The following is a 27,519-nucleotide window of genomic DNA, read 5'->3' as shown; positions in this document are numbered from 1 at the left end:
TTTCCCAATTCACCCATTTGACACCTCTAGTCGCATTGAGACAAGGTACCCAAGCATACGGTGTTGACTGAGCAAAGAATAAGAAGGGATTGACTGAGACAACCCAGAAACTATGGAGAAGTTGGACTTAGCCACCAAAAGCAGAGATCCTGATGGGAGGATTTGAATGGGGACCATAGGTCAGTATTAGTAACACTCATTACGATAAGACTAGTTCAAAATATTAGTACATTAAGTTATTAAGATGCTTGTTGATAGAGGAAAATGATGAGCAAAAGACAATGTTAGACAAGATTGATGCGGTATAGTTTATACGTGCGAATAAATAAGTTTTGAAACAGCGGAGAAGTTTCCTTCCTAATCAATGCGAAAGCTATCGACCACCGTGTTATCCTAGGCTTGACTGCGTGTACAACAATCCCTGCATAATTTCCGTTGATGCAACCTTTAGTTGGTCCACGTAATTTACTATTCTTCACTTTTTTTTTTTTTTGGGTCGGAAAGAGAACTAATTTTATTTAAAAAAAAAAGAGTACTTAAGCATGAGGGCCCGACGAAGGGGCATCCAAACAAAGTAAATGCCAAAGGTCATGAGGGGGTTGTCTACCCAATCCAAGGAAAGAATATTTTGTCTTTGAGCTTTAGCCACCCAATCTGCTGCTTGGTTGGCATTTCCATCTGCATGGGCTCCAGTAGCCTTAGGGAGCCGGCCCAGTAAGTCATGGGCCTCCAAGATAAGTGCGTTAACTTCCCACAAGACCTGGTCTGGGTTGTTTATGGCGTTGACCACTTCCAAGCTATCTGACTCAAACTCAAAGAATTCACTTTCTCTTGGAGAGATGATTAATTCTCTCGGCTCCCTATTTATGGATTGTATGTTTCCGCTCATATTACATGTGTTACAACTTGGGAGGAGTTGCGGTGTGAAGAAGAATCATTTGTGTGCCGCTTCATTTTACGGCAAGTCCATAATATAAGCTATCCCTTCGATTGAAAAGAGACCCAATAGGCTATGGCCGCTCAAAGTATGAGCTAGCTTGTAAGAATAATCACACTGTTCTGCATCTGCATGCCAAACGATATTATGTGAAGTCGATCGATTACGGTTCTTATGATGACAAAGGTAACTTTTGGGGAAACATAACGATAGTCGACGAAAATCTGCAAAAGGGTAATTGTTCGTCTCTCCCTCGTTACTCATCAGCACTGTCCGCTTTGGCGAACAGAAATTCCACTACAGTGAAACTCTGTCACTCTTCTTTATTCTTGTCTTCTTCTCCACTTGCAACTTTTCATGAATACAAGTCTGTATTTGCACTTTGCAATGATTATATGAGTTTATCTTTGACTTAGGCTACAGCTTAACGTGAATTATTCTTATATTTTACCGCTAAAATGACAAGTTTAGGTTTTCACTAGTTGATCGTTAATGCTTATTAATCATTTTCAGTCATCGCGAGCAAATTCTCTTGCTTTCTACAGGTGGGACTGCGGAGGCAGCACGTGTGCTACATGCACTTCCTTATCTCCCATTTTACTTTGGTGAGACTCGTCCTTTTCTCCTCACAACTATCAACATCTCAAGCAGCACTTTGACCCAAAAAAAAATAAAAAAAAATTCTGTGTGTAATAGAATCATTACATTGCGCTAATATGAGGACAAATTTCTCCACAGCCCACTTCGTCGTAGCAAAATTTATGCTTGGAGCTCCATGTGTGTTGATATTTCTAATTTATAATTGGAAGAGAAGGCATCTAGCAATAGACGGAAACACTGAAGAATTCCTTCAAGCTCATAACAATTTTTTGCCCATGAGGTACTCTTACTCGGATATCAAGAGAATCACAAAAAAATTCAGACACGAATTAGGTGAAGGAGGCTATGGCTCTGTGTACAAAGGAGTATTTAGAAGTGGCAACGAAGTTGCTGTTAAGATTTTGAACAAACCAAAATCCAATGGACAAGATTTTATAAGCGAAGTGGTTACTGTTGGAAGAATCCACCCTGTTAACGTGGTGCAACTTGCTCGTTTTTGCTTTAACAACTCTAAGCAAGCTCTTGTGTACGATTTCATGTCCAACGGATCTTTGGATAAGCACCTTTTCTCTAAAGATGGAAATGATTCTCTTGGCTATAAAAAAAAAAAAAAACATATGAGATCTCTCTTGGTGTGGCTAGGGGGATAGAATATTTACATCGAGGATGCAACATGCAAATTCTACACTTTGACATCAAGTGTCACAATATTCTTCTAGATCAAAATTTCACTCCAAAAGTTTCTGATCGGGCTTGCAAGACTTTATCCCACAAACCACATCATAGTGTCATTGACCGCTGCAAGAGGAACCTTGGGATACATGGCTCCCGAGCTATTCTACAAAGCCATTGCTAGTGTCTCATGTAAAGCTTATATTTATAGTTTTGGGATGTTGCTGATGGAAATGGCTGGCAGAAGGAAAAATATAAATGCATATGCACAACATTCAAGTCAAATTTATTTCCCTTTGAGGATCTATGATCAACTCCGCAAAGACGACGAGGTGGAAATCGAAGAAACAGAAGGGGAAAAGGAAATAATGAGGAAGATGGTAATAGTTGTCTATGGTGTATACAGTCAATCCCTGATTGTCGGCCCTCAATGAGCAGGGTCCTAAACATGCTTGGATGTGACATTGATAAATTGCAATTGCCTTTGAAACCTCTTCTGTATCCATTTGAGAAGCTAGTTGATGATGTGGACACTGAAATAGAACTTGAATCATTCTCGACCACGTCGAGTGCTCCAATAATTTACGAACTATACCAATTTCAGAATGGCAATCAAATTACGGCATCGTTTATTGTATGATTTTTCATTTCTCCATGTTAGAATGACTGCAAAATAAAAGTAGTTTCAGCAGAAGCATAGTTGACCATGTAATTCGCGAATGTGTATGGTTTCAGCGTTTGTTACATCCTGTGTTTTGCAGATGAATTGCCTCATATGCCCCTCTGTTTACATTCCTTGTTTCCTGAGTGCCACTGATGCAACAGACCAAGCTCCACTCGTATGGAGCAATGACTCTCTCCCTCTCTCTCCATCGTTCAATGTCAAGCTCTCCCCTTCCCGCCAAAACCTCTCACCCTGGCCCCTCGATCGCCGCTTGATCACCCACCTCGATGTTGGCCACCTTGGCGGAGCAATCTCGCACCTCGACCTCTCATGTCCCGTGACGGCCTCCTTGCCTTCTCTCTCCTCCTCAAGTCGTGCATTCACTCCCGCGAAGTTCGCGCTCACGTCCATTGCATGCTCGCTTGATCCCAGCTTGAGCCCGACGCGGTGAATTCTCAATTCGCACATCAGTCTCTGCTCAAAATCCAATGACTGGGCTGAGGCGGATAGGACTTTTAGGGACATGAGTCATAAAAGGGATTTGGTTTCTTGAAGTTCCAATATCTCTTGCTATGCCAATAACCACTTCGCATTTAAAGCAGTCGATACTTTCGTTCGTATGTTTGAAGATGGTTTTTTTGTCCCTCGGGCTTGTTCGTTCCGAAGAATGCATCAGTTGGTGATAGAGTTTCGGGTTTATAATCAAAAGCCGCTGTCTTGATGCTTATGTACGCGTTGGGTGTGCATCAATTGACATGTTTGCAAAGGGTAGTGCTGATTTGGTTTCAGCTCCTAAGTCATTCGAGAAGATGCCCGCGTAGAATGTTGTCGTGGGGACTTGACGATCACAAGATGTACTCAGTTGGGTCGTCCACAAAAAGCTGTTGATTTGTTTTTGGATATGCTGGTGAATGGGCCTGTACCAGATAGATTTACATTGACAACTGTTTTGTCGGCATATTCATGGTTGCAATTACTACCACTCCTTGGCGTGCAATTGCATCCCTGGATTGGCTTCAGATGTCTGTGTTGGATACAGCTCGGTGGACATGTACGTGAAGTGTGTGGCTAGTGAATCGCTTCATGACTCGAGAAAGGTATTTGATCGTATGCAAGATCATAACGTAATCTCTTGGACATCGAGAATCACAGGGCATGCGCAAAATAAAGAGAATTGAGGAGGCCATCAAACTCCTTTGGGAAACAATAAAAGGTCCAGTGAGGCCACACCATTTCACATTTGCTAGTGTCCTCAAGGCATGTGGAAGTACTTGTCATAATGGATGGGCATGCGAGTATTTGTGAGAAGTGGTGAGAGAAAGAGAGGGACGTGAACATGGGACGGTCCAAGGAGGGGAAAGGAAGGAGGAGATTGGGCCACGCAAATGGAAAAGAAGGAGAAGGGAAATGGGCCCAAAAGAAGGAAAGAAATAAAATGCAGGCTTGGGCCTTGTGAAGAAAAGGAAAAAGAACGGGAGAAGAGTGGGCCAAAAGTGGTGAAGAGGCCTGGTTGATCCGTGCGGACTGGGGCGAGGACCAATCCCGCCCGAAGGCCTTCTCTCCTTTTTATTTTATTTTCCCATTTTGCAGTAAAAACGAGGAAAAAAAAGGAAAAATTCCCATTTTGGCCTTTTCCTGTTTTTAAAACTAGAAAGAAAATTAATTAAACTTAATGGGACCAACAAAATTAGGTGTTAACCATCGATTTTTCTCAGCTCGATTTTGTGCAATGAAATTCATAATTGTGATGCCATTTGTTGTGATATTTCTAATTTACAAGTGCAGAAGAAGGCACTTAGCAATGGATAAGAATGTCAAAGAATTCTTGCAAGCTCAATAATAACTTTTTGCCCATAAGGTATGGCGCTGTGTATAAAAGAACGCTCAAAAGTGGCAACGAAGTAGCCATCAAGATTTTAAAGCAATTCAAGGCCGATGGCAAAGATTTTATAATTTCTCGGTTGTGTGTCATGTTAAAGTTCTCAGCCTCAAAAAGAGCTCTTGTGAGGTGAGGGGGGCCCCGAAGGTAGACGGCTTCTCCCAAGCGAGGTGGGACTTCCTTCCGCAGGAGCTTAACATACACCCGGATCCATCTTAACCTGACTCTGATACCAACTATGGTTCTCAGCCTCAAAAGAGCTCTCGTGAGGTGAGAGAGGGCCCCGAAGGTTATCAAGCAGGTCAGTGGGCTTCTCCCAGGGGATGTAGGACTTCCTTCCGCAGGAGATATCAAGCCTTGCAATATTCCTTTAAATAATAGACCCTTTATTTGGTCCCAAAGCAACATCCAATGGATGAAACAGAGTAAAAATTAAAAGCAGGTCGACCTGCTTTTGTTAATTAAGGGGCTCAATGGAACTCAAAAAGTTTCGGAAGCTAGAACAAACAGGTAAGCTCCCCTAATTTCAAATGTCTCTGCTTCCCTTTCTGTAATGTTCTCTTCAAGATCCTGAACCTGAAGATTTTTTGGGTCTAATGTGGCTTTGTCAAGCAGTTTGTAAGCATGGATACTTGGGATTGACTTGTGTCACCTATCGAACCGCATTGATTATTTACTCGTTATGCAGATCGAATGGCTGAGCTTTAGCGAGTCATGTCTAGTGTCATAGGCATGATGCTTCTAGCGATAAGCACCCATAAATTGTGATGAACATCTAACAGTCAATATTAGTACAGTCTGACATATATATGTATGTGTGTATTATATACACACACGCCCCTCTCTCGTTGGGGGCTTATGTACTCTATGACTTTCTTATGTTTTGTCATGGGGTCTCGAAGACTGAATTTAGCCACCAACCTTGGACTATCTTCGCAACAGAAAAGCTTAGCTAGTGTCTCCTGTACCTAGAACAAAAAAAAAAAGTGAGAATTCTACAAACTTGACTTTGATAAAAGAAATTGTCAAGGCATGGGGAGCTTACTTTTCCTGACGTGGAGTCATCCTATTCCAATTTAGCTATGCTAATGGAACACGAAAAGTTTTCATATGATATGGAGCCCCAAGAGATGAGCGAGAACTTCCAATTGCTTAGGGGTCGCATTATGTTTTGTCCTGCTTGGTGGCCCAAAAGCAAAGTTGGCTTGACAAGCGCAGCGTAGATGAGAGGAAGTGGGAACACACACACACACACATATATATATATATATATATATATATATAGCTTTCTTGTCCTTCTACTCAAGGGCCAAAGCAAAGAGAAGCGATAGTACAGTCTCATTTGGCAAATCTTAAATATTTTGTCAGAGTACATTGATTAGGATTGGGTAAATATATTTCAAAAATAAGAACAATAGCCTGTTCTGTTATAATACTTCGGCCATGAGTTAACAGATACATTAGAAGTCCTATTCTTCTTTTCGATTTACAAAATGAATTTTGTAACGAAAGTATAGTTGCTATTTTCAACATTCTCAACCAGCGTTACCGAGGACGCGCTAATGAGATTGTATCAATGTTGCGCCATTTTCTTAGCTCAAAAGTAAGGCCACGGGAAAGGATGATTCTCGTGGGCTCCCCAAAAGGGAGTCATTCAATTGTTCCTTTTTTTTTTTTTTTAATTTACTGTTGAGCCCCACAGCAACTCTTCTTAGTTATAACTTAATCAAACTCACACAGTAAACAAATCTTATTTAATTAAACAAACCATAATCTATATTCATAATGTCAGAAAGTTCAGCCTAAAAGCTTAAGCTGATAGGTGGAGAAAGACCATATGAATATAAAGAGCACATATGACTCGTTGTCAAGCGATTTGGAATAATAACTTCAACACGTAACTATTTTTTTATTAAAAAAAATTGGTTCACTGTATCAGTCAACCAGAGTTCAACAGAAGCGGAGATCAAGAGAGATATCACCAGGTCGAAGAGCTCGCACCAATTGCACGCACTAATCTCCAGTTCACATGAAAGGGCATTGTAGATGCTTTTTGCCTTCAATAATTCTTCAACAATGCGTTCCTCATCACTCTAGCTAAGAAAGCTATCCCCCAGATCTTGCCCCGTCAATCATTAGGCAGAGGAAATGTATTGTATAGCATCTTTATGTACGGCTGAAATTTGATACTTAAGCGACTACAGTCATTCTTCGCACATGCATTGCACGAATACAATTATAGTATGAATATACATGATCTTGCTTTTAAGCGGTGTACAGAAGAGGGCATTTTATGTAAGAACCATGCACATATACCCTTCCAGATTCGTATAATTTAACTTCAGATAAGGTTTTTTTTTTTTTTTTTTAGATTCGTGCTACAAAAGATCTGATCATCCGTAGCTATATCAGCGGTGTTGTCGTGCAATATATCATTGTCGCATTAGACAAAAATCTCGTATAGTGATTATTCAATTCATGAAACAATTCGGTCATGTAAAGAATGGAATCGCTTCTGAAGCTCATGACTTAATTTAACAGGAGTGGACAACACATCAAATTATTAAGTGCCGACGATCGAAGAGAAGTTCCAAAGAAGATGGAGGAGGAGTAGTTTTGAGGCAAGCAAGGTCTTTTTTTTTATTATTGTTATCTTCGATCTTTTGCCCCAAAACTATACATCAATCTTCCCTTTAGATCGTGTGACCCTGGCGGAGAAGAAAGAAGATGGAAAGGAGGGAAGAGGAAAAGAACGAAGGAGAAATTAGGAAGATAGATTTGTGCATAAGCTAAGGGCGCGAATGATAATCATTCTTTTTCTCTGCTTTTCTATCTCTTTGTTCTCGAGAATAGGTTCGGAATAGAAATCTGTTTGGTAAAACAATTTCATTTTTCTATTTTCAGGAAAAAAATTTAGCCCAAAAATAGGTTTAGACTAGAAATAAAAACTAGTCTCATCGTTCACTCCCTCTCTCTCGCGTCCTTGTCGCTAGCCCGCCGTAGGTCGTCATCCGTTGTCCATCGGCTGCTTTAAGAACATAAAATTAAATGCGTTTTTCTGTTCAGAAACTCGTTCAGAGAATAAAGATAGAAAAGTCTATTTTTGAATAGAAATACCTTTCGAGATCAAAGAGAAGATGGATTGTTTGTTGATGGGATGTGAACTAGGGGTGTGCAAATTGGACCGGACCGGACCGGCCTTGTTGGTCCGGTCCTTGAGGGGGGTGGTCCGATCCCTAGTCCCAATAAATGGAACCGGTGACCCGGCGACACGGCGGTCCGGTTTTCGGGTCCATGGTGGATGGGACCGGTCTGGACCGCCCGGATCGGACCTTTCAAAGTATATATAGAGATTCATAAAATTATAAAAATAATTAGAAATGTTTGACTTCAAACAAAATAATCCAATAATAAAAAAGAAAAAAAGAACCAGTTAACATGAACTAGTTAACCTATTTTCCTAAGTCCTCTTCACTTGCGTCTCCTTGTTGCCTCTCTGCTCACATCTCGCCTTCGCTTCTCCGCTCACGTCTCGCCTTCTCCTTTCCGCTTGCTCTTCTTGTAGTCCAGCCTACCGTCGACTCGTCGCTCATCTCGTCGTATCCTCTCGTCGTATCCTCTCCTTGCCTTCATCCTCACTTTTTTGCTTCGATCTCGGGTAAAACCCCATAATCATCGAATGGCAGAACTTTTTCGTTTTTCTTTTTTTTCCTCGAAAAGCATTTCTCGATTTGCAAGGGTTACATAATCTTCATGAACTTCGTGCCACCTAGTGTTTCTCTCTTCTATACTTTTTATCTGTTTGTGATTGATTGAGGTTTTTGTTTTCCATGTTCATAATGACTTGTGAAAAATGGATTTCTTTTTGCATTTCCTGTATCAGGCTAACTATGTTGTACTACCTATATTTATTTCAATCTTTTCATCTTCTTTTATTGTGCCAAAACTACATGTAGTAACGCAATTACATTGTTTTCAAGATCCTCCATATTTTTCTTTTTAGAAGCCTTACTTCTAGAGCATTAACATGATGTCATTTTCCATAGCAAGGTGATGATATTCCAACTTGTTTTTTTTTTTATTCAACCGGGGATATAGATTGTAAATTAACATGCAATTGAAGCATATTGTATTCAAAGAGTTAGATTTTTATAAGTAGCTAATATTAGTGGTCCCATTGGCCAGGGATCGGGACCGGACTGGACCGACCGCGGTCTCGGTCCTATCCGGTCCTGGTCCAGTCCGTGGTCCTGAAAATTTGGGGACCGGGACTACCGGTCCGGTCCCCGGTTCCATACCGGGACCGGACCGGCCTGGACCATGCACACCCCTAATGTGAACCCAACAATCACGGGGAGCTAATTTTGACTTCGAGTGCATTTGTTCCGTTGACTGGCTTGGGCTTCTCTATAGGACCAGGAGACTCCCATGTCACTAACCAAGCAAGGATCGTCCAACCTTCCTCAATCTTGTCATATTGCGCCTCCTCCACACCCACCCAGCGATTCTTGACCAATTCCTCCTTGTCCAAACACAAACAGAGGCATGTTAATGCTCTCGGCTCTATGAATATCGATCGAGTGTTGCTACTCGCTCTTGTTTTATTTCTAGCAAAGACTTGCAGCGTCGAGAGTAGACGGCAGTGCTTCCCTTCATTATGTGGTGACATACACAATACAAGCTACCCGTTTCAACTAAAGAGTAATCCAAAAGGATGCGGTACCTCGAATTACGAGCTAGTTTGTGAAGACAATCGCACTGTTGCATACATTGAGCATAGCCGATAGGCCTGATACTATGTGCAGCCTATCAATTATTCCAACCATCAAACCAAATCGGTGGACGATGAGTTACAAATGGATAACTGCTCATCTTTCCCTCATCATTCATTGTTGGGTTATGGGTATGATAGCACTACTGTGTATAACGTAAGTACATTGGTCATTGTGAACTACTCAAAGCCGGTTGATTTTTCATTCTAGATCGCTATGTTAAGGGGTCATGCTCTTCCAACACATCATCGAATTGGAATTTGTTTGCTTTAGTCAATCCAAAAGCATCGTATATCAGGGAATTTTGCATCATTCACTATTGGACGTGGGTATCATATAATTTTGGGCGTGGAGAGCATATTAATAGCGACTCCTACAACTACGTGAGTATCCGTGACATCATGGCCCATGGATTTGTTATCCAGTATGGGCCTCATGGTTATGATTATAGCACATGGAAGACAACTTTCTTTTGCTACTTTGATAACTACTACAGCTTTTTCAATAGATACGTCTATTCCGGTCGCTTGGCAATTAGCGGCTCGGGACAGGTGGTTTGCGGATCCCAGTTCTACAAGCGCGGTAAGCATCCATCTGCTTCCAAACTGGAAAATGAAATTATGACAAAATCTACGTAATAGTGTGCGTCAAAGTATACATGTGTCTAGATTATAATTTCTTTCCACAATAGGACTAAAACGGATTCTTGTGCGACCAACCACATGACTAAATATTTTGTTGGCTATAGAATTTACAGTTTTTTTTTTATTTTCTGAATTAGTTCTTTAATATGTCACTTAACTTATAATCCAAGAGACACTCGTTAAAAATCCTTAAAAGATTGTATTCACGTGTCGATAGGATGAACAAAATTATTTTCATTGAATGTAAAAAACACCGTTTCTCTAGATTTGTTGACCGATAATCATGCAAAATGAGTTTCCTATATCGTCTGTCATCCATATGAAATGAACCTTATGATTTCCATCTATTTACGAACGTACGCATCCCACTTCGCATATTCTTTTGGAGAAAGCAAGTTGCTACTGCTCTGTTTCCTCGTGAGTTTTGCATTCCAATTCTTTTTCCTTCAATTTCTTTTCACATCATTCATTCCTTCCTTCATCAGGTGTCCCAGATGATATTGCATTTTGGACAACTTGGGATATTACAATGCTATTAGGTAAGCCGCAATGATTTATTCTTACAATAATCATGAAAAAAAATATTACTCTAACCTATCAAAGTTTCTTTCGGTGCTTTTCTGTGTGACGAAGTTCGTGATCGGGACGCCATTTGTCGTGATATTTCTAATCTATGAGTATAGAAGAAGGCACTTAGCAGTGGACGTGAACATCAAAGAATTTTTGCAAGCTCATAACAACTTTTTGCCTATAAGATACTCTTACTCAAATATCAAGAAAATCACCAGCAACTTTAAGCACAAACTAGGTGGAGGGGGGGTATGGTTCTATATATAAAGGAGCTCGGAAGAGGCAACGAAATGGTCATCAAAATTTTAAAGCAATCCAGGGCCAATGACGAAGATTTTATTAGTGAAGCAGCTACTATTGGAAGAATTCACCATGTTAATGTGGTGCAGCTCACCGGTTTTTGCTTTGAAGGATCGAAACAAGCTCTCGTGTATGATTTCACGTCAAATGGATCTTTGGATAAGCACATTTTCACAGAGGAAGGTGATAAGTTTCTTGATTACAAGAAAATATATGAGATTGCTCTTGGGGTGGTAAAGGGGATTGCATATTTACATCGGGGGTGTGACATGCAAATACTGCACATTGATATCAAACCTCACATCATTCTTTTAGACAAGAATTTCACTTCGATAGTTTTTGATTTCAGACTTGCGAAACTTTACCCCACTGATCATAGCATAGTCTCGGTGACTGCTGCAAGAGGAACCTTGGGATATATGGCGCCTGAGTTGTTTCACAAGAACATCGGTGGTGTATCTTATAAAGCGGATATCTATAGCTTTGAGATGTTGCTTATGAAAATGGCAAGTAGAAGGAAAAATGTAGATGCAAATCCGGAACGCTCAAGCCAAATTTTTTTTCTGTTGTGGATGTACGATCAAGTCGATGAAGGAGAAAGTGTTGAAATCGAAGAAGTTGTAAAAGAGGAGAGGGAGGTGATAGGAAAGATGATTCTAGTTGCACTATAGTGCACACAATTAATCCCGGACCATCGGCCTCCAATGAACAAAGTCCTAGAAATGCTTGAAGGAGATAGTAGTAATATTCAAATGCCTCCAAAACCACTTATGTACCCTTGTAATTCATATATAGTTTCACGCTCTTGCATCCTCCTTCAAGAGTGAGTATAAACAAATTTGATAAGAGAGCATGGACAAAAGGGAAAGAGCCTCAGTGACAGAACCCTCTACTCAACTCACAAAAGTTCCCATGCCTCTACAAGCTTTGTTTTCGGAACTCTTATTACTCTATTGACTTAGATGAAAGATGGTGTGTAGTTGGGAAAAATTATCCAAATAGCCTTAAACTTGTTGCATTTTTACTAATTCAATCCCAAACCTTTAAATATTGCCAATTGAGTCATAAACTTTTTCACATTTTGCCAATTGAGTGCATCCGGTCAATTTTGGCTCAAAATTACTAACGTGGACATCATACTTTCTACGTGGCATGACCGACGCTGATGTAAATAATTTTTTTCAAAATTTTTTTCTTCTAATTTCCTTCTTTATTTTCTTTCTAACGTGGACATCGGACTTTCTACGTGGCATGACCGACGCTGATGTAGATAAATTTTTTCAAAATTTTTTCTTCTAATTTCCTTCTTTATTTTCTTTTTTCTTTTTCCCTTCCGAAATGAGTGTGAAACTAGAGAACATGTTATTTTCCTCTGTGGGTGGTGTGACTACGCCTATTTTGGTGGTTTAGGCTTGACCGCCAATAAAGATCAGAAGTAGGTTTGTTTGATGGAAAATTTCTTTTCTAAGCTTCAAGGGAGGGCTCTCGACCCTCATGAGGCTTGCGAACCCTCGCCTAGTGGCCGGCGGCCTCCGGCCCACCCTAACAAAGAAAAAACAGCAAAGAACAATTGAAAATTTTTAAAAATGTTGAAATCTTAATAAAAATTGTCTCCGTCGGTGCTAGTCGGTCAAATAGACTGAATTGACATAATGACAAAAGGTTTAGGACTCAATTGACAAAAAAAGAAAAGAAAATTATGACTGAATTGATATAATTGTAATTGGTTTAGAACTTTTTTTGGTAATTTTTCCCTGATATTTATTGGAGTATTATAACGAGCTTATCACTTACTGCGAGATCTTTCCTCTTGTAGAACTGAAATTTAAACTAAAAGTAGCGAAACACTAGCATCATCATTCACCACATAATCCCTTAAGCGTATACAATATTAATACTAGCGCTTTCCAGGAGAATTCCTCGTGGCTATGTTATACAAAGGCATAGATGTAATTTTTTCAAACTTCAAGGGCACTCTTACTATCGTCGCTTTCATCGACGAGTGCAACTGTGGAATGGCATGCCATGTCTGACTTTCGATCATCCGACCCGACCTTGAGTCGCGCTCTTACGTGATCCAGCCTTTGTGAAAGAAAAGTTGTCCCAATACAGAAAGATGGTTGATCCTCCAAACTCCATACCCCTCTTCAAATGTCTCTCCTGTCTCTCCTTTCTGGTCTTGACGTTGCTTAGGCTTTTGGAAAAAGAAATAATAATTTACTTATTTTGAAGGTAGATATTAGAGAATAAAATTTCCGGTAATCATAATTCCAATAGTCTATTTCAAGTTTTATGTTGTAGTTCGATGCCCGACACATATCTCCAACCCCTCTTCTCGAAGGTCGGTTACAAGTTACGGAACCACGTGTTAAAGTAACTTAACATAACGTGAATCATATCTATAGCCGTAGTCCACTAGTCAGAAAGATGGAGAGAGGAAAACATGACCCTTTTAATTACTCTTGAGATTCGACCAAAAAATAAATACTCTTGAGATATCACAAAGTTACTTGATACTTCTACGGACACATAATATGATTTATAGACCATATAGACTAAGATCATCTCAATCAATAACAATATGGACCTCATGATGGAAATGGAACCCGTGTAATCAACGGTTGATATTGACCCACATGATGTACAGTCCATGCAATTGCTTCTCCTCCGAGCCACGGGCGTTTCATCCCATAGGACGGCCCTGTGTGATTGCTTGACTTGTGTCTCTCGAAAGACGGCTCCAACAGAGATGCTTCATTCGTCCATGCTAAAGCTGATTCCTTGAGAAAATCAATTTGCCAAGAATGTGAAATTTAGAGAATGCAGAGAAGTTTCCTTCCTAATTAATGCGAAAGATGTCCATGAATTATTCCACACGGTTTATATTTCTTGACTTGACTTTGTGTTAGTTGTTTGACATGGACATCTCAATGACAGATGACCCGCCCCCCCAACTCATTTCTTCGATCATTTGTAATCCACCCCTCTATTGAGCCTCCACCACAGTTATCAAGCTAAAGCTTCCATTCTTACATCAAACAGTGGAAAGATGATTAATTCTCTCGGCTCCATATGTACCATGTATTTCTGCTCATATTGCATATTTTACTGTTAGGGATGAGTTGTGGTGCAAAGAAGAATCACTTGTGCGCTGCTTCATCCTGTGGTGATGTCCATAACATAAGTTATCCCTTTTGATTGAAAGGCGAATTAAAAGTTTGCGGCATCCCTAAGTATGAACTAGCTTCTGAAAACAACCGTATTGTTCTCTATTTTTATGCTAGCCGATTACAGTTTCTGTGACTACCATTTCTTCAACAGGAGAATCATGGTGGTGGACGATGAACTGCAAAAGGATAATTGCTCGTCCCTCCCTCATCACTCATTGGCGCGCTCCAACTTCAGCGATTATGATGCCAACTTTCCAACCGGTGCAATTTTATAATCAGTATTGTCGGTGGCCTTCGTGAAGTGCTTGCAACCCATTACTTCTACTTTGTATGTCTATACCAAACCATATACCGAGGGAGCATACTCTACCGACACGCTTCCTAATTTTTCCTAAAAGAAGGTGTACTCACACGCTATACATGGGTTTGTGTTGGAGTTGGCGAATACTTCGGGGACCCTTGTTTCTCATACCGTGCATGCCCACGTAAGCTTAGGAAAACTGAAGTATGGTTCGATGACATATGACCCATGTGCAAGGAATGCGGGGTTCGGGGGCAACGCCCCCAATACTGGTGTCCCCTTGCTCGGTCAATATAAAAGAGATTTAGCAATATAGGTCAGGTCGACTTAACCTCAATTTGGTTATCAGTTTTTCTTGATTGGGTGAAATATGAAAGTATTTTGGCAATATAGGTCAAGTTGGATATGGTTCACTCTTTCTTTGGGTCAGATTATTTTCGAAGAAATCCACCCTTTTAATGGGTCTAGGAAAAGGAGAACTCATTTCTAGTGAGAATTTCCTTGAAACGTGAAATGCATGTGTCATACGAGGAACAAATATATATCCTCTGGTTGTGCCGTTGCTGAGGCTTTTCTAAGAAAAGATTACTTACCTCGAAAATAAAATTTTTAGTGCTCATAATTTCAGCTGTCTATTTTGATTTTTATGTGTAATTCTCAGCATACATTTTTTTCAAAATGCACGATTATAGTTAGATTCTTATTTTCCTCCGAAGCAAGCTTCCTCCTGTCACCTTTATGAATGGTAAGTTACAAGTTATGGATACCAACTGATATCCATATTCAAAACCCATTAATACGATAGCGAGAGGAAAACATAACCCTTGCTATTGCTCTTAAAATACCATAAACTTACTAGGTTGTATGAATAAATCAGAGGAAAACATCGTATAATCTTAGATTACATGGATCAAGGCCATCTCGATCAATGACGATGTGGGCCTCACAATGAAACCCACATAATTAATAGTTGATATGATTGATTCACTTGCCGCATACTCCAAGCAATTGTTTCTCCTTCGGGCCACAGACGTTCCATTACATCGGAAGCTCCACGTTCTTCACTTTGAATGGCTCTTGTCTTTGCTTGACTTGGGCATCTCAAGAGGCGACTCGAGCACAGATGCTTCATTTTCACACACTAAAGCTGATCCCTAGAGAGAATAAATTTGCCGAAACTGTCAAATTTAGAAATCGCAGAGAAGTTTCCTTCCTAATTGATGTGAAAGCTATCTATACAATTAATCCACCGCCCTGTCGTGTTTGCTTGACTGCGGACTACAATCTCTGCCTATTTTCCCCGATGGAACGGTTGGTAGGTCCCCACAAGTAACTTTCTTGACTTGACTTTCTATTGCAGGTTGACTTGGATGTTACAATGACGGATGACCCAGAACCGATCTATTCTATTACATAAACCATCCCTCTATTGAGCCTCCACCACAATTATCAAGCTAACATTCTTGCATCAAACAGTGGAGAGATGATTAGTTCTCTCGGCTCCGTATTGATGTACCATGTAATTCTGCTCGTATTGCCTGTTTTACTACTAGGGACAAGTTGCAGTGCAAAGAAGAATCACTTATGCATTGTTTCATCTTGCGGCGAGGTCCGCAACATAAGCTATCCTTTCAGATTGAAAGGTGACCCGAAAGGCTGCGGTCGCTCTAAATATGAGCTAGCTTGTGAAAATAACCGCACTATTATGTACTTTTACGCAGCGCGATATTATGTGAAGTCAATCGATTACCTCTCCTATGATAACAAAGATCAATTCAGTGGCTCCATAACGGTGATTGCCGATGGTTTGCAAAAGGGTAATTGCTCATCCCTCCCTCGTAACTCGACGGTAATATCCCACTTCGGTTATACGCCCTACTCTCCTCTTTTCTCAAGCTTAGTGGTCTTTGTGAAGTGCTCGCAGCCCGTTGCTTCCGCTTCGTATGTTGATACCAAACCGTGCATTGAGGGAGCGTATTCTGCCGGCATGCTTCCTGATCTTTCCCAAATGAAGGCGTACTCATACGCTGTTCTTGGGTCATATGGTGAAGTAAGAGCATCGGACATCCAGGATTCTTGCGCTGTAACCATGATGGCACTCGCGCCGGACTCTACATGGGAGTGGCAAAGGTATCAGTATTATCGTGTGGGCTTAACGTACAAGGACCTCCACAACATGCTGGCCGAGGGACTCCCCCTCTCCTATGAAGAACGCATGTGGGCAGATAGAAAATCTCGATTTTGCTTCTTGAGTTTCAGATATGGTCGGGCGAGGTGCAGTTACTATGAATCCAGTAAGCGACTTTCCCTAAAGCTTTTCTTTTTCTTTTTTTCTTTCTTCTTCTTGTTCCTCCGCCTTTTCTTAGATGCTAGCTCTATTAAGAGATCTTACCGAATTTTTATTCATCGAGATACATAGCAAGTTTCAAGTGGATACTGATAATACGTAGGACCCACACATTGCGTCATTAATTTCTTCAAATTACCCGTGGAAAAAATTGCCACGTCACTCACTTGAAAAAGTCTTATAAAACTTCTGGGTTTGATTAATTCATATATGACTTGGGGGAAAATGTTTGATTTGATAGTAGTTCGTGTCCCTTACATGGTTGTTGTTATTATGCGGGAGAATGAATTCTTCATATATTGGATGATGTTTGCTAATCAGAATTACTCGCAATGATTGTGCGAGCTTACCTTTGACTTGGGTTATAGCTTAACGTGAATCATTTACCGCGGAAATGATAAGTATGGGTTTTCCTTGATTGGTCATTAATGCTTGTTAATCATTTTCAGTCATCTCGAACAAATTCTCTTGCTTTCTGCAGATAGTTCCATGGAAGCGGCACTTGCGCGCTATGGACTTCCTTATCTCCCCTTTTTCTTAGGTATGACTAAGCCTTTTTCTCCTCACAACTATGAATATCTCAAGCAGCACTATGCCCAAAATAAGAAAGAAATTTCTACATGTGATTAGAATCATTGCACTACTCTAATCCCGGGACGAATTTCTCCACAGCCCACTTCGTCGCAGCAAAATTCGTGCTTGGAGCTCCATGTGTATTGATATTTCTAATCTATAAGTGGATGAGAAGGCACCTTGCAGCAGACGGAAACATCGAAGAGTTTCTTCAAGCTCATAACAACTTTTTGCCCATAAGGTACTCTTACTCGGACATCAAGAAAATCACCAGAAATTTTGGACACAAATTAGGTGAAGGAGGATATGGCTCTGTGTACAAGGGAGTACTTAGAAGTGGCAATGAAGTTGCTGTTAAGATTTTGAACAAACCAAAATCTAACGGCCAAGATTTTATAAGTGAAGTGGCTACTGTTGGAAGGATCCACCATGCTAACGTAGTGCAACTTGTTGGTTTTTGCTTTAACAACTCTAAGCAAGCTCTCGTGTACGATTTCATGTCGAACGGATCTTTGGATAAGCACCTTTTCTCTAAAGATGGAAATGATTCTCTTGACTATAAGAAAACATATGAGATATCTCTTGGTGTGGCTAGGGGGATAGAATATTTACATCGGGGATGCGACATGCAAATTCTACACTTTGACATCAAGCCTCACAACATTCTTCTAGATGAAAATTTCACTCCGAAAGTTTCTGATTTCGGGCTTGCAAGACTTTACCCCGTGGACCGTAGCATAGTGTCGTTGACTGCTGCAAGAGGTACCTTGGGATACATGGCTCCCGAGCTATTCTACAAGGACATTGGTGGTGTCTCATACAAAGCTGATGTTTATAGTTTCGGGATGTTGCTGATGGAAATGGCCAGTAGAAGGAAAAATATAAATGCACATGTAGAACATTCAAGTCAAATTTATTTCCCTTTGTGGGTATACGATCAACTCAGCAGAGAGAACGAGGTGGAAATTGAAGAAGCAGAAGGGGAAAAGGAGATAACGAGGAAGATGGTAATAGTTGCCCTCTGGTGCATACAGTTAATCCCTGATGATCGGCCATCGATGAGGAAGGTGCTAAACATGCTTGAAGGTGATATTGATAATCTGCAACTGCCTCCGAAACCACTTCTGTATCCGTCCGAGAGGCCAGTTGATGACGTGGACACTGAAATAGAACTTGAATCATTCCCCAGCACATCGATTGCTCCAACAATTTGTGAAGGGTACCAATTTCAGAATGGCAATGAAATTACGGCAGCGTGCATTGTATGAATTTTCTTTTCTCCATGTTCGAATGAATGCAAAATAAAAGTAACCTCAGCAGAAGCATAGTTGAACATGTAATTCGCGAACGTGTATGATTTTAGTGTTTGTTACATCCTGTGTTTTGCAGAAGAATTGCCTCAATGCCTCTCTGTTTACATTCCTTGTTTCCTGATATGACAAACCAAGCTCGACTTCTATGGAGCAATGACTCTCTCCCTCTCTCTCTCTCTCCAACGTCCAATGTCAAGCTCTCCCCTTCCCGCCAAAACCTCCACCCTCTCCCCTCGACCGCCGCCTGATCAAGATCACCCACCTCGGCGGAGCAATCTCTCACCTCGACCTCTCCTGTCCCGTGACGGGTCCCGTCCCAACCTCCTCGCTTTCTCTCTCCTCCTCAAGTCGTGCATTCGCTCCCGCGAAGAACTTCGCTTGGGTGGTGCGTCCATTGCGCGCTCGCTCATTCCCAGCTTGAGCCCGACCCGGTGGATTCTCAACTCGCGCATCAGTCTCTACTCAAAATCCAATGACTGGGCTGAGGCGGATAGGACTTTTAGGGATATGAGTAATAAAAGGGAATTGGTTTCTTGGAGTTCCATGATCTCTTGCTATGCCAATAACACACCGCATTTAAAGTAGTCGATACTTTCTTTCATATGTTTGAAGATGGTTTTTTTGTCCCTCGGGCTTGTTCGGTTCCGAAGAATGCATCAATTGGTGATAGAGTTTCGGGTTTATAATCAAAAGCGGCTATCTTGATTCTGATATGTGTGTTGGGTGTGCATCAATTGACACGTTTGCAAAGGGTAGTGCTGATTTGGTTTCAGCTCGCAAGTTGTTCGAGAAAATGCCCGTGGGGAATGTGGTTGAGTGGACTTTGATGATGACGAGATGTACTCAGTTGGCGTTGTCCAAAGGAAGCTATTGATATTCGATCATGCATCCAATCAAATTCCTTGGTGTGCAATTGCATTCCAGGAGTACATGGTCTGGATTGGCTTCAGATGTCTGTGTTGGATGCAGCTTGGTGGACATGGATGTGAAGTCTGTAGCTAGTGGATCGCCTCATGATTCAAGAAAGGTGTTTGATCATATGCAAGATCGTAACGTGATGTCTAGACATCAATAATCGTAGGACATGTGCAGACTAAAGAGAATGAGGAGGCCATCAAACTCTTTTGGGGAAAAATAAAAGATCCAGTGAGGCCACACCATTTCACATTTGCTAGTGTCCTCAAGGCATGTGGAAGTATTTGTGATAATACATGGAGTCTGATGAAGCCTTTGAACTATTACATGAGATTGATGATAAAGGAATTGGACAAGTTATTTTAATTTGCCAGCCTTGTAATCACAAGCCTGCAAGCGTGAGCACGAGTCGGCTTCACAAAACTAACATTGAAATTTAAGGCGTTGGACTCAAATGCGCAATGACTATCATGTTGTTTCAGGCAATATGGTTTATCAGTTTCGGCAATTATGATCTTCCCAACATACTAGTACTATGGAAAGAATTGTCATGTCCTCTGAAGCGAGAGTTCACAAGGCAAACAGAGTTATGCCACACCTTATGCCGTAAGCCGACAAAGCAATTTGCATTCTTGGACGATGCGTGCATTTAAACTAGCGCAGATAAAAGAATTTACGGAAGTTAAGTAATGCACACAAGTGGGAAATTTGAATTAAGAATTTTGCACAGTAGGTAAGTAAATTTCAGATTGAGATGAAGAGTTAAGCTAATCACACCAGACTAAGTACTACGTTCGACCCAACTCGGAAAAAAAAAAGATGTATGAAATAAATCAATTCTCTCGCAGAAACAAGATCCGGAAACATCGATCTAGTTTCTTAACTGTTCACATAATTTGTGACGCTCGTTGATGAATCATCCTTATGAGAAAGACCATTAATTTTGACGGGAGGCTGCATAATTGTCTTTTCCATTTGCAAGTATTTGTCGCTCCGCAGCACCATGAAAGGAGGACGAGAACAACTAAAAGCTCACATAACGCAAAACTATGACAACCCGACTTGTCGAATGGACCGCAGATTTCATAGGCTAAACTTCAAGGTCTACATAAACGGACTTCCAAGAAGCACACAATCATAAACAGATGGCCACGCTTAGAAGAGCACCGGACAAGACCCAATTTTTCTAGTCCATTCTTCGGAGCAACTGGCTTTCGTTTTTTTCTTGTTCGGGAAGTTCACCCAAGTCTACATTGCTGAAATAGTTTGCTATGGATAAATAGTTAAGAGTGGAGATTGAATTGGGCACGAAAAGAAGTGATTGTTGAATATAAAAAACAACAATGATTATGATAAAATACTTATTACCAAGACATGTTATCAACGTGAAGAGAAGTGAAGGTTGAACATGAAATGTGGTGATGATTCCGATACAGCTTCGACTTGTTCCCAGGAGATGTATTGTTTGAATGTTTATGAAGAGGATAAAATTACACATTACTAATAACAACAACAACAATAGTGGGAAAATATCCGGGAGTGAAACTGAGTAATTGTTGAACATATTTCTCTATGACTTTGGTAAATATCCTGGAGGTATATTTCTTTTAAACCAAGGAGCAACAAGAGGTGGAGTTAAATAAAACTTAACCATAGTGATTGTCGTCACACATCACCACACTAAAGAACTGTAATGTACTGTTATATTTTCATCAACAATCAAACTTTTCCGACAGTTATTGTGATTCAACTCTTCCAATGTGTCCCAAACTACTTGCTGAGGATCTACCCTTTCAACTTAGTCCTTATGTAGTAATTTCGAAAGTAGTAATGATTCAACTCTTCCAATCTGTCCCAAACTGAAGGTGGAAGGACAAGTTTGGAATCTTCGTATACACATACAATGGACACAAGAAACCGGAGATAACAGGATCAAATATAGTTATTCTTGTTGAAAAAAGTAGCATGCGAAGATCGAAGTACAAACCAGCCTAGGCTTTTTAGCACCAATGTTGCATTTTCTTGCCAAATCATCTAAATCAATCATTCAGAAATCTTGGACTAGTTCTTAGCATTAATCATTGTTCAAAACAATAAGACGATTTCTCACCTGCATGTGATATCCGGCGATCGATCCCGGCATCAATTTCTAGGTTGTGGACTATTTCGCAACGGTTCATGTACAGCCGGATGCTTGCGATCCCAAATCCAAACTACTAATTAAAAAAAATATGGGCTCTATTAATAAAAGCCATTTGGCGGCTCAAGGGTACTACTTCAATATCCCTGTCGGGTCGGCCCTCCGAATCCCGCGTCTACCTATTGATGAAAGCATGAATCACGCCTCAACAGGTACTTTGTTGGTGACTTCAATCTCAAGTTCTGTAGTTTTCTGTGGACCGAACCTTTGGATCAACGTCCATCATGATTCTATTTTCAGGCCTAGGTGGGCGTGGCTGGACTTAGAGCAAGCCGTCCACCCGTTAATCACCTCTAACCGCGAGTGATGTAAAATTTGTCAACAGTTGACGCTCTTTTTGCGTGCAAATGGATAGGGATCAACCATTTTGATGCGATGTCTCTCCGAAAGTGTACATTTATAATTCGTATAAGTCTGGTTTCAGTTGAAGTTTAGATTCTTTTTTTGTAAACCTAAATTTTTTATACACACTAGTTGGCATGTATTGCTTTTCTTTTGGTGTTTGGTTTTTGTGGCATTTTATTGATTAACAATATATGTGTACGTGTGCATGCACGCATAAATATGCATACGTTAAGATGTACATATTAACGGACTTTGAGGTTAGATAAATGTCATTGTTATGTTTTCTTGCCAACTAAATTTATCATTGATATGAAATTGATATGAAATTTTATGGTAGAGTTGGAAAAACTTCTAATGTGTCATTTTTTTTCTTTTTCTCTTTTGAGTTTTTAGATGTTCGATTCCAAGTGTCGGGCTAAGTGGAAAGGAGAACCTCCGAGTCAATTCTCCATTTTCTAGTCGGGAATCATATCTCTACTTTAGATTTGCCAAATTCATGTCAATGTTAGGTTTATGGTTTTTAACTTTTTTTTTGTCAAATTATGTTTTTAAGTTGATGGGTACTTTTTCACATTAAAAGTTCGAAAACTATGCCGACTAGTGTGGATAAAAAGTTCAGGTTTAATGGAAAGATATTAAATTCTAAATGAAATCAGACTTTTAGATTTCAAATGCCCACTTTCTGGAAATGACACGTTATAATTTTTTATCCATGTTTATAAAAAAAAAGTGTCAAACGTTTTTTTACAGTTATTTATTTATTAAAAAATCGCTGAGCCGCCCATCCTATGTGTCATCATCGTTGGGACATTATCGCGCGCGCGCAAGCGAGTATAATGGAGTTTTGACCCACTTAACACATTTTTTCATTTAAAAATTATAATAACTTTCACTTATAAAGCGTCTCACCCTTTTTTAATCTTTCCTATGTGAAAAAAAAGGGGACAATTACCAAAACAGTACTATACCTATTGTGGTTGTGCCAATTCAGCCTTAAACCCTTTTTTTTGCCAATTCAGTCCTAAACCTTTTGCAATTGTGCAATTTTGGTCGGTTAGCGCTAACGTGACCAAATTTTAATAATATTTTAATCTTTTTTTTTAATTAATTTTTCCCTTTTTTTCCTTCCCTCTTTCCCTTTGCTTTCTGTTTGTTTGCGACCGGTTGCGACCCTCGCTCGGTCTCACCCACCGAGCAAATCCACAAGGCAGTTGGGCAATGGATTCAGAGGCGCGGCTGTGAGCGATGCTGCCTTGCACAAAGCTGGCTTGGCTCGGGACTCGCTATCCACGAGCGAAGGCCGGCATGGCCTCGCTAGCTGCGGGTGAAGGCCGCTATGGCTTTGGCAGCCGCAGGCGTGGCCATCTTCACCCGCAAACGACGAGTTCATGCCAAGGCTTCTTCGCTTAGATCCGGGTGGGAGGCATGCACAATTTGCCCAGTGGGCGAGATCAGGCGAGCGTATGTGACCCTTGCCGACAATCTTCAATGATCCCACCAGCCACAAACACACAGAAAGCAAGGAAGGGAAAGAAGGAAGAAAAAAATCACTAAAGAAAAAAATATATTAAAAATTAAAATACTATTAAACATTTGCCACGTTGAAGTCAGCAGCGCCACATCAGCGCCAGCTAGCCAAATGGACTGAGTTAACATAATTGTAAAAGGTTTAGAACTGAATTGATACAATTACATTAGATTCGGGATTGTTTTGATAATTTTCTCGAGAAAGGGAAAAGGCACTTTTACAAACAAACATCAACGGTATGTTTCCACAATGTAGAATTATTTTGGGTGGGTCTTGGGATAGTTTTTCTTGACCGTATTTCTTTCGAGATTTTCTTTTTCTAGCTCTTAGGTTAATGTTGTGTTATTGTATTGCAGATATTTTACTCTTATAAATCTCTCTCTTGCATCCTCATAGACAAATTGGTAAGACAAGGACAGAAACGGTCGGGGGAGGCGAAGGACATCGAGAATTCAACTCGCTTATTACATGATTTAGGGTAATGCCAATTGAAAAGCTAATGTTAACAAGCGATCTTGCTACTTAACGTGTTACCACCGTCACACGATTTCTCGATATCAAGAATTGCTAATTTTGGCTTATGAATTATTTTTTTAGAGAAAATATTCATTTTGATTTGACAAAGTCGACATTATCTATCTACGCAAAAAATAACTATCATCAAAATGAAAAAATGGTCTTAGGTGAAACATTTTGATGAAAGTTTATGTTTGAAAGAACCAATATTCCGTTTTTAAAAAAACCATGTTATATTACAAAGTCGACATCATCTGTCTACGCGAAAAACAACTATCATCAAAATGGAAAAAATGGTCTTTGCTTATTTTGATATTAGGCCATGTTATATTAGTTTAACTTTTTAAACGTTTCCATCTCCCATGTCCGAGTAGGAAAATTTTCATTTGACTTAGAATTTAGCAGGGTTTACTTTTTTTTTTTTTTTTGATGACCCGGGGAACCCCCGCACGGCCGGCAACCCGGGGGTAAACCCCGGGGGCAACACGTGCTAGCCACCACACACGTGCCACCGGGTAAGTCACCCCGCGACGCCTCCGGGATTTGAACACTCGACTTTTTGCGAGAGGAAGAGTGCGCAAGCCAGCTGCGCCACCCAGGTGGGTGGTAGCAGGGTTTACTTTTGACTTCACAATAATTTGAAATAAGAAATTTCGTTCATTCATCTATATAAGAAATATAAGATAATATTTTTAAGAAAAATAGTTTTCATATCATTCACTTTTTGCAAAATAAATGGAGACTAATCATCAACTTGTTTTTCTTTATTTCTTTTCTCAATGTTTTGCTCGATCATGTTTTCTTTTTGCCTTGCATAGAATTGCGAGTGTCCTCTTCGCTCCGAGGTGAATCACTCTTTATTCCTTGATTGACAAATCAGGTCGCAGGCAGTTTTTGTTTGTGGTTATTGCATTTAGAAGTCACTCAGCATTTGGCTCGCCTGAATTCAAATTCTTTATTCACCAATTGCAACAAATTTTCGTTTTCTCGCAATTGATTTACTTTGACCAAAAAAATTGATCGATTCTTTTTAGAAAATATTGATGCGGCTACATATGGTCTTCAATGTTACGTTAGTTCTAATCCAAAAGAAAAAGGCACGATTATAGGGCCAGTCCTAAAACTTGTCGCCGTAGCGAACTTGAGTCTTAAAACTTTCATTTAGGGCATTCACGTCTTCAAACTTGCAACTTAGATGCACTTGGGTCCTTTTACTCACTTAGGCAAAGTGTCAAGTGGTCTTTTTTTTCTTTTTTTGAATTTTACGTGACCGTCATTATTTAGCCTAATTCCATGCTCATTTCAAATAAAATTTTAAGTTTGTCGGTGAGCCGCGAGGAAAATATGTTTTCACATAAACCGTTTGAGAATTTATGTAAAGCTGATGGAACATATGGTCGGCGAAAGAGTAAGCAATGGTTACAAACTAAGCTTCGAAGTAGTTTGTATATGATGATTTGATGTTTAACATGAATCTTACGGCGAGCTAACGTGAATTATTGTTTCTCAATAGTAATACTAATAAAACATGGCCTTATCAGATGGAAAGAGTTTTACTGCAAAGTGAAACCATGCAGTACTAAACACAAGAAAGAAGACTTAGGCACGGCATTTCGTACATGTTGCTAGTCCTGAATCCAATGGGAATACGTTCAATGGAGTAATTTTTTATCTAACATTATGCTAGGGAAGCAATTAGAAAAACAATCAATTGGCCACGATTACGTAAATTGCTTAAAGAAACTCAATTAGCCCCTCTTACGGTGGCAGACCCACCACCACACCACAAACATTGCTTGTTTTGTTTTGTATTTGTCCAATGGTCCGTTGCAGACGTTTAAAAAAGATTCTCATAACGTTTTGATTAGGATTTTTAACTGTCTTCCGACAATAAGAAAATAGCCCTTCGATTAAGGTAATATTTACGTGCTAGTAGGAGGAACACACAAGAGTCCCATTTTCTGTGCAATTAACGTGTATTTTGTGCAAAAAGATGGTTGCAATTTTCCATATTCTTTAAGGAGTGTCGCGAAAAGTTACGCACTACCATAATTCTATATATGTTACACCATTTTCCTAGTTAAAAAACGACAGCCGTGTGAGACACGACAAATGTGTTTCAATTATTTCAATTCAAACGCGATAAAGTTTCCCGTGGGCTTCCAAAAAATATTTCACCATCGACCATTAGGGTGACAAAATTTTGAATAAAGAAAATGTGAAGACTCCATATTAATTTGAAAGTCATTAGGAGTTAGGGCCCAGTTGCTTCAAATTCTCGTGCCTCATATCACATGCGATACATCTCTTATATTAGATGGAATGATTCGACCATCATAACCGGCAGATTGCTTTAATTTGGCCAAAGATTCGGCGACGCAATCGCAAATTTTAGTCACTAGATCAGTCCTCCGAAACTTGCTCTCCACGAACAAATCATATAACTAAATCGAAGCTGCTAAGTGAAAGGGATTCTCTGCGCTGATCTAGCTATAAGAATCTGCTCTTTTATCTTCTTCTTCTTCGTCTTCTGCTGTTTTGCTAATTCATCGTCACCAAACTCTTTATCATTCAGACACGCGATGTTGCGAAAACCTTAACATGGATGGAGGATCAAGCCAGAAATCCAGAAATTGACAGCTATTCGGACGCTTTCACCTCTCCTTCCTCTCCCGCCGCTCTTCTTCTACTGCCACTGTCAGACTCACAACCTCCCCCCACCCACGTCTCACTTCCGTTTTACCAACCAATCCACCAAATCTCCTCTCTCCACCAGCTCCATCGCGACCAGCCCCTCCGCTGCCGCTGCTGCTGCTGCCGCGTATTACTCTCCTGCGCCGGAACCCAACCTGGATACCCAATTCGAGGTTCCGACTCTCAATGTGGAAAGTCTGAGAGAGAGCTACGATGACGGGAAGGAGGATGATCGCTCCTTGATCTTCACGTGCGTGTCCGAGGATGGCACGTGCAAAGTGTACGTGGTTCCGACGAAACATAGCTCTCAGGTTAGTATTGTCAAGGTTGGAGATCTAAAGTTTGGATTTTGGAATGAAAATCGAGTCCTTGCGTTTTTGGGCTTGATGATCTGTTTGGTTGCCCACAAAATGTGTCGGTGAAAGAGAATATTGATATGGCTTTGTTGCAGGCATTATGTGGAGAAGCAGTGAAGGTGTTCACTTACGTGGGACCACAGGTGTTGTTTTTCTACTCATGCTACTTGATGTTGATGGATTGAGGGTTTTGCTTGGTTTGCGTATCGTGTTTTATGTTTCA

General features: G+C 40.3%; 2 protein-coding genes and 1 long non-coding RNA gene across 3 annotated transcripts in view; 2 read left to right on the top strand and 1 right to left on the bottom strand.

The window, feature by feature from the left end:
* Positions 1–27,519, top strand: part of LOC125315838 — a 121,756-nt gene that overhangs the window by 92,254 nt on the left and 1,983 nt on the right. The window lies entirely within an intron of this gene.
* Positions 1–27,519, bottom strand: part of LOC125316033 — a 92,693-nt gene that overhangs the window by 64,437 nt on the left and 737 nt on the right. The window contains exon 2 of the long non-coding RNA XR_007199338.1: positions 24,496–24,500. This is a non-coding gene — a long non-coding RNA (uncharacterized LOC125316033). The remainder of the gene's footprint in view (positions 1–24,495; positions 24,501–27,519) is intronic.
* LOC115728333 (rust resistance kinase Lr10-like) lies at positions 17,132–18,724 on the top strand. Its single transcript, XM_048282804.1, has one exon. The coding sequence runs from the start codon at positions 17,597–17,599 to the stop codon at positions 18,695–18,697; it is 1,101 nt and encodes a 366-aa protein (XP_048138761.1). The 5' UTR covers positions 17,132–17,596; the 3' UTR covers positions 18,698–18,724.

Source organism: Rhodamnia argentea, chromosome 7, assembly GCF_020921035.1.
Source record: "Rhodamnia argentea isolate NSW1041297 chromosome 7, ASM2092103v1, whole genome shotgun sequence".
NCBI lineage: Eukaryota > Viridiplantae > Streptophyta > Magnoliopsida > Myrtales > Myrtaceae > Rhodamnia > Rhodamnia argentea.
The sequence above is the reverse complement of the archived record's forward strand: the minus strand, read 5'-3'. Positions and strand labels throughout refer to the sequence as shown.